The sequence below is a fragment of the Balaenoptera musculus genome, chromosome 8, assembly GCF_009873245.2.
Source record: "Balaenoptera musculus isolate JJ_BM4_2016_0621 chromosome 8, mBalMus1.pri.v3, whole genome shotgun sequence".
NCBI classification, from domain to species: domain Eukaryota; kingdom Metazoa; phylum Chordata; class Mammalia; order Artiodactyla; family Balaenopteridae; genus Balaenoptera; species Balaenoptera musculus.
In genome coordinates, this window is record NC_045792.1 from 30,071,532 (window position 1) to 30,079,248 (window position 7,717).

The 7,717-nt window shown below is 38.0% G+C and overlaps 1 protein-coding gene across 1 annotated transcript; it reads left to right on the forward strand.

Moving 5' to 3' along the window:
• Positions 1-781: 781 nt before the first annotated feature.
• LOC118899355 (stromelysin-1-like) lies at positions 782-7,352 on the forward strand. The gene is made up of 10 exons (XM_036860958.1): positions 782-948; positions 1,720-1,964; positions 2,055-2,203; positions 2,328-2,453; positions 2,836-3,000; positions 3,187-3,331; positions 4,226-4,359; positions 4,651-4,810; positions 5,914-6,017; positions 6,950-7,352. The coding sequence occupies exons 1-10, from the start codon at positions 838-840 to the stop codon at positions 7,048-7,050; spliced, it is 1,440 nt and encodes a 479-aa protein (XP_036716853.1). The 5' UTR covers positions 782-837; the 3' UTR covers positions 7,051-7,352.
• Positions 7,353-7,717: the final 365 nt, after the last annotated feature.

The window sequence follows — 7,717 nt, forward strand, 5'->3', positions numbered from 1 at the left end:
AGTAGGAGATAAGACAGAGAAGAATTTCAGTCTAGTGAACAAAGTAATTTATATCAATTCTTTGAGTATTTGTGGAGTAGCTATTACAGGTCCATCACCCATTAATAAATTGGGTACAGAATTAAGACCAACCAAAAGAAAATGGATATGTGTCCTTCTTCCTCAAAATCTTGAGGAATGAGCATCCTTCCCATGAGCATCTCCTCCTCAAGGACTAACAAATCCAAGCAGAATGTGACAATAGGTATTTCAAATCAAAGGCTCAAAAAGTGAATTTCCCTTTCAATTTTATTCTAGATAGTATTTCTTCTGTTTTTACAGAATTTAATAGTATAGACTGCAGCTATTTATGTACAGCTTTGCATTTACTTATATCTTATTACATTTGATTTTAAATATGTTCTTCTTAAATTAAAATTACATTTAAAAGTTCTACAGAATTCTGACTTTTTTACCATGTCATCCTACTTCTCAAATCCACAAACATAAACTATCTAGTAAATTCCAGTCACTTTTTTTTCCAGAATAAAAAAAAATGCCCCAGTTTTCTTCTTACCAAGACAGGAAGCATTTCCTGGAGATTAATCACTCTTTTGACTTGCAAAATTGGAAAGGTTGAGAGAAATTAGTAAAGTAGGTTGTATCATCCTATTTTGGATTTGGAATTTTTGGAAATGGTCCTGCTGCCATTCATAGGAAAGCAATCATGAGTCAAGCTGTGTGTGGGTGATCTAAACAAACATTGTCACCCTATAAAAGTCGGACTCCAGACCGTTAACCTAGAAGAAGATAGGCAGAGAGCAAGGCATTAAGACAACAGAGAGCTGAGAAAAGTCAATGGAAGTGAGGAATCTTCCAGTTCTGCTGTTGCTATGTGTGGCAGTTTGCTCAGCCTATCCATTGGACAGAGCTGCAAAGGACAAGGCTGACAGCATGGACCTTGTTCAGGTAATTAAGGAGCCAGCCCTCACGCTCCCTGACAGGGCCAAGTGGAAACCCTCTCTGCTTTCTATTTATAAAACTCACAGAATTGTTTGAACTTAATGTATAAGAAGTTCAAAGGCAGAGAGTTATAGAGTGTTGTACGTGGAGAGGGTCTCAGTATCACCTATTTGGACTCCTCTTTTGATGCCAGAAGAAACAAAAGCCAGAGATATTAGGTAATTTCCTAAGATCAAAGCCACCTTACTAGCAGCACTGCTTAAGACACATGATTAGCAAGTGTAGAGTATATGAAATATATCTTGCTTTGGAACTTCTGTAGGTATTTTAATCCAATATAAAGTTAGATGGATGTTTTTATTTCTGGTGTCATGTTTAGACATAGAGATTTGTCTAAGTTTTTTTCTCAAGCCAGGTCCTTGTGAGAAGCATAAAATGGAAAATTGAATAAATGTAGCTGAAATATACAATTATGCACAAGGAAGTTTGTTTTGTTTTTCTCCTTTAAGTTCCCTGGATAATTATCTTGATTTTCCAATTCATTGCAATTTTCATTGCTTTGGTAGTAAAATAAGCTGCAGAGATATTCTGTTACAAAGATAAAATGAAAGTGAGGAGGAGTCTGCAATTGAAGAATTAAACAAATATGACACTTACTTTGATTTCAATAAACTAGAGGAATATTTCAAATAGATTAAGTGAGCAACTGTACAAGTTTACCATAAACCACTAAAAATCATAAGAATGACCTAAAAACTATACTTATGTTTCTGCTAGCAATACCTCGAAAACTACTACAACCTTGAAAAGGATGTGAAACAGTTTGTTAGAAGAAAGGACAGTGGTCCTGTAGTTAAAAAAATACAAGAAATGCAGAGGTTCCTGGGGTTGGAAGTGACAGGGAAGCTGGACTCTGACACTCTGGAGGTGATACGCAAGCCCAGATGTGGGGTTCCTGACGTTGGTCACTTCAGCACCTTTCCTGGCATGCCCAAGTGGAGGAAAACTCACCTCACTTACAGGTAATGGGTCCAAAGAGATTTTGACATAATACTGAGGTTTATAAATCACTATCACAGGAGAAATAGTTTCTTCAATTTTTTTTCATACAGGATTGTGAATTATACACTGGATTTGCCAAGAGATGCTGTTGATTCTGCCATTGAGAAAGCTCTGGCAGTCTGGGAGGAGGTGACTACATTTACATTCTCCAGGATCAATGAAGGAGAGGCAGACATAATGATAAGTTTTGCAGTTCGAGGTAAAAAACAGAAACAAGGAAAAAAAAACCCATGCAAAATTTTATCTGTTGTTGTTTCATTAGAAAAGATTCCAGAGAGATCCTAATTACTAATCTTGCCAATAAAAATTTTTTTCTCTCTTAGAACATGGAGACTTTAGCCCTTTTGATGGACCTGGAAAAGTTTTGGCTCACGCCTATCCACCTGGGCCAGGGATTTATGGAGATGCTCACTTTGATGATGATGAAAAATGGACAAAGGATACATCAGGTTAGTTATACATCTCTCAGAATGATTTCAGTGTTGATTTTTGTTTTAACTTGGAGAACTCTTAATAGCTAAGAATACTGAAGAAATGGGGTGTTATGGATTTCCCAATGGGTCAAGAATCAGCAGAATCAGGCTGGAGATGGGAGTAATTGGATATGGCTGGATACTTTGTCCCAGAGATTGATTTCAAGAATGAGCCTTGAAAAACACTTGGCTTTCCATTAAGTGTACTCAGTCAATTGATCAATTAACCAAAAGAAAAAAAAAGAGGGGGGAAGCACTGTGTGTTTCCAGGAAGTAAACAAATATAATACACAGCTGATCTGTGTAATGTACATGTATTTAAGGAATGAGTAGCTATTATTTATGATTTCTTAAATAGGGATCAATTTATTCCTCGTTGCTGCCCATGAACTTGGCCATTCCCTGGGTCTCCAACACTCGACCAACAGTGAAGCTTTGATGTATCCAGTCTACAAGCCATTCGCAGACCTGACTCGGTTCCACCTTTCTCAAGATGATGTGAATGGCATTCAGTCCCTGTATGGTGAGTGATGCTGGAAAAATTAGGCATTGTAACTTTGCAATGACGGTCTTCAGGAAAGCTTCAAAATGCTGCATAAAGCATTTGTAATTTAACTCAAAGCACTTTGAGAATGTTTGGAAAGGATATAAATTGACAGAAGAATCACATTTCTTCTAATGTTTGCATCCTCATATCTGTTCCCTTTAGGACCTCCGACAGCTTCTCCAGATGACCCTGTGGTGCCCACAGAATCTGTGCCTCCAGAACCTGGCACACCAGCCACATGTGATCCTGCTTTGTCCTTTGATGCAGTCAGCACTCTGAGGGGAGAAATTCTGTTCTTTAAAGACAGGTCAGACCAGAAAACTATATTTTCCTATCTATTCTTTTGATGTATCTATACAATGCTTAGCGAGGAAAACAAACAGAAACTTGATAGGGATTTTTAAATATTTAAAACAAAAAATTTTGCTCTGAACTTGGAATCTTTCCGATGCTTCACTTTCCACATTTTCCTAAAATTGTCAAGTTCATTTTCAAAGACTTAGGATGATTTGATTTTTACCCTGTAATTGTCATTCCCAAATGTTATAAGTTACAGTTGCTTTTCAAAAGGCACAAGTAGACCTTTAGAATCAGAATTTTATCTTTACTTCCTTTAAAAATGATACCAGGATACCATTACATTTAATCAATTAATTTACTCACTGCTGGATAAATATGCACATGATAAAACTGCACAAGTGGAAAGAAAGTTAAAAGGAAGTCATCACCACATCATTGACTCTTAGTTCCTCAGTTCTCCCTATCTTCATCCATAGTGATGAACTCTTAAATATCCTTCCAGAATTGTTCTGTGTATATATAAAACTATACTTACATGCACGTATACATACACACACATGTGTCTATCTTTTTGAAAATATAAATGATGGTATAATATATATATTGTTTTGCATGAATTTTAGATATTTAAAGGTTACAGTCAGCTGATTAATTTGCATTGTAAGATAACTTTCCTTTCACAGAAGACATTACTCTGCAATCCTACGGCAACAGGTCCAGTGCAATCTTCTGGAAAAAAAGGAAAGATTTTTCCCCAGTGACAACATACCTGATTTCTGTCTGTCATCGAGCCTAGAGGATGTGGGAATGGGGGAAGATGTGTGAGACAGGACAATGAAGAAAATATGCTGAAAGGTGAAAGACTTCTTTCAATTTTCATTTCTTTTTACATATTTTTCAGACGTTTTTGGCGCAAATCCTTCAGGACACTTGTACCTGAATTTCATTTGATCTCTTCATTTTGGCCATCTCTTCCTTCAGGCATAGATGCTGCATATGAAGTTATTAGCAAAGACAGCGTTTTCATTTTTAAAGGTAATTATTATATAATAATTTCTTTAACTTGCTGAAATAAAGCCTCTCACTGGAAAATTGATTAAGAGTTTAATTGGAAATTGCTCAGAGTTGTAAATTCCCTCATTTGGTCTGTGTTCATTCATTCAAGCTGCAAATATTTGTTTAATGTCTATTTTGAGCTGGTGACTAAATCTAAAATTCTGGCTTCCCTTTTACTATGAAAATTAAAGATGCTAAGAAGTATTTCTAAAACCAAAGATATCTGTTATAGATTCAAAGTGATTGTGATTTTTTTTAAAAAAACCACAGGAAATCAGTTCTGGGCCATCAGAGGAAATGAGGTGCAAGCAGGTTACCCAAGAGACATCCATACCCTGGGTTTTCCTTCAACAATAAGGAAAATAGATGCAGCCTTTTCTGATAAGGAAAAGAAGAAAACACACTTCTTTGTAGAGGACAAATACTGGAGGTAAAATTTGATTGGAATGACTTTGTATGATCCTAATTAGGGAAATTATTTTCTTTCTCTAAGGAAATCCCCCGCCTTACTCTTAGACCTGCGTCCCTCACAATAGGAATGGTGGGGCTTTAGACAACTGTGGGGAAGTACTTACTTTCAAATATAGCAGTGCCTGATAACAGGCATTTCTTAAGCTCTCCTGTTTTGAGTCACATGTACAATAAGCTGGAGCTTCCTTTGTGTTGTTGACCCATCCGCCTGGAGTGTTCTCCTTTCTCCTCCACCGACACAAACCCTGCCCATCCTCCAAGTCCTGGCTCAAGTCCCACTACTTCCATGAAGCTTTCCCTGCTGCATTCCAAACCCAACTGTACTTTTCTTTTTTGAAAGAAGCCCTGTGAATCCAGGCCACAGGAAAATCATTCCTTTCCCTTTGTCTTATAATCCACTCATTGTTTGAGTGTCTGTCTTGATTTCCCAACTGTACTATGTGATTCTCAAGGGCTTCCCTTAGCCTCACACATTCATTACCTCTGCCTAAGAGGATGACAGGTAATAACAGTCTAGCTATATAGGACTCTCAGAGAGGCTAATTCTTGGGCTATCTGCCCAGACTCTGAGATCTGGGCGGACCAACCAAGGTCCAGCCAACAATCAAAGATGCACTTACTGTGCTTTGCTTCTTGTCCCAATCCCTTTTCATAGGAGACTGCCATAGAAAATCCAGATGTGCAGGGTAGGGAGAACATATATGTACAAAGTATGATAGAGAACTTCAAATTTGTATTTTAGATGAATGATTGAATTCACTTTATGTTCATATCTTTGTGATAGAAGGATGATTAAGATTCTTTCTGTCCAGACCTAAGAAATATGGTAACAAACAGCATCTGCTAGATCAGGGTGTTACCTCTGTTTCTGGTAGAGGTCTTAAGAGCTAAGTTTGCAGTACCATTAAAGTCACACATTTCTGTAGCACTAAACATGTCTGACATTTATTTGCAGTACTTGGAAAGTTTGTTAGAATTCCACATTAAACCTAACATGATTTACGAATTTTGGTGACATGACCTCCATGCAATGCTGAGCTTTTTTTCTTTTACTCGGTGCAGATTTGATGAGAAGAGACAATCCATGGAGCCAGGCTTTCCCAAGCAAATAGTGGAAGACTTCCCAGGGGTGGACCCAGAGGTGGATGCTGTTTTTGAAGCATTTGGTAAGAGGACCCTTATTTTGTTGGCAGTGGGGCACTTGAAACAGTCTATAGTATCAGAGGGAAGAGGAAAATTGAAATAATATTTCATAACAGTTTTCTTTAACCAGGTTCCTCCTCTCAACCCTAAATTTCAACTTATGAATTTCATATCAATTATATGACTACCTCATATAATAAGCTATATAAAAATTCCCTCAAGTGGTGTGGCCAAGTTTAACACTGACCAGCTGGCTTTCTCTATCCCACTGCTGCTACTAATTCCCAGGGAGATTGTCTCTGTCTTTCCTGAGTAGTCAGTCAGTTGCCAATATTTAACTTTCCATGAGCCCAAAATCTAAAAAAAGATTTTTTTTCCTCCTCAGGGATAGATGGGTGGAGGGATAGATGATCTTTATTGAAAGGTAATCTGAGCACCATGATGGCAGAGCCATAAAGGATCATCTGGCTCTGAAAGAGGCCCTGTGCCTCTCTGAGGCCAGAAATGCCCCTCAGGTTGCCTCATGAGGAAAGGGGAGGAGGAGTATTGGGAAGAAAAAGCTTAAAGATACCACAGTTTCCAAAGATGCAGAGAATTTTATCTGACTGCAAGCAGAATAACCTAATAACTCAGAGCATGATTTTGCTGTCAGACAGAGCTGAAGATGAGTGCCGTCTCCATTCTTTCCCTGTTGAGTGACCTTGGGCAAGCATCTAAATTTGTCTGAACCTCAACTTCTTCATCTGTAAAATGGAGTTAGATATACATGCCTCTTAGGATTGTTGCGGAAATAAATGAAAAAACATCATGTAAAATGTTTAACGTAGTCCCTGGCAAGTAGTATAATTCTATAAACACTTTCTGCTTTTAGGTATCTATTATTATGAGTTTTGTACTTTGCCAAATTTATTTATTGGAAAAAATATCTCACTATTTCCCCTGTCTGTATTTGCAGGGTTTTTCTATTTCTTCAATGGATCTTCGCAGTTGGAGTTTGACCCAAATGCAAAGAAAGTGACACATGTTTTGAAGAGTAACAGCTGGTTGAATTGTTAGGAGAGATGCTTAGAAGGCATAACATGTGAATTCTAAATGAAGCTGATATCTCTTCACCTAAGTCTCTGTGAACTGAAATGGTTCATTTTCTCCTGTGTGTGCAGTGACTGAGAATGAGAATGTGAGCTGGTGTGTCTTGCCCGTTAGCTTCACAAATTTCAGGGCATTCAAATGGGCTGTGTGTTTGCACTTTGCTCACATGGGGTAGCCTCCCACAGGGAAGGAAGAGGCACTTGTGCAACAGACAAGTGACTTTATATAGAATATTTTCTTATTATTTAATAAAGACGAGTTGTCAGTTATTTTATTTTATTGTTTTGTTTGTTTCAAGGACGAGTTGTCCTCACAATCTTGGGCGCATTGTGGACTGAGCAGGAGACAGTAGAGGTGGCAGGATTAGGATCTCCACAGCTGGGACCTCACAATGGGCTCATCCAGAACTGGAAACAATCTGCCACTTGCCCTCCCCAGGTACCCTACAAAAGAGATGCTATTTCCACCAACCAGGCATCGTATGTGTTCCTGACATACCTAAGGAGAAAGATCTAGGGAAGTTGTCACCTTATAGGGCAGGCTCTGAAAAAAGTTGTGTCTTTATTCCCGTCTTGCCACTAGGTTCTTCATGACTTTTTTTTTTTTTTTCCTTAGATTCTAGGTGGGATAGGGA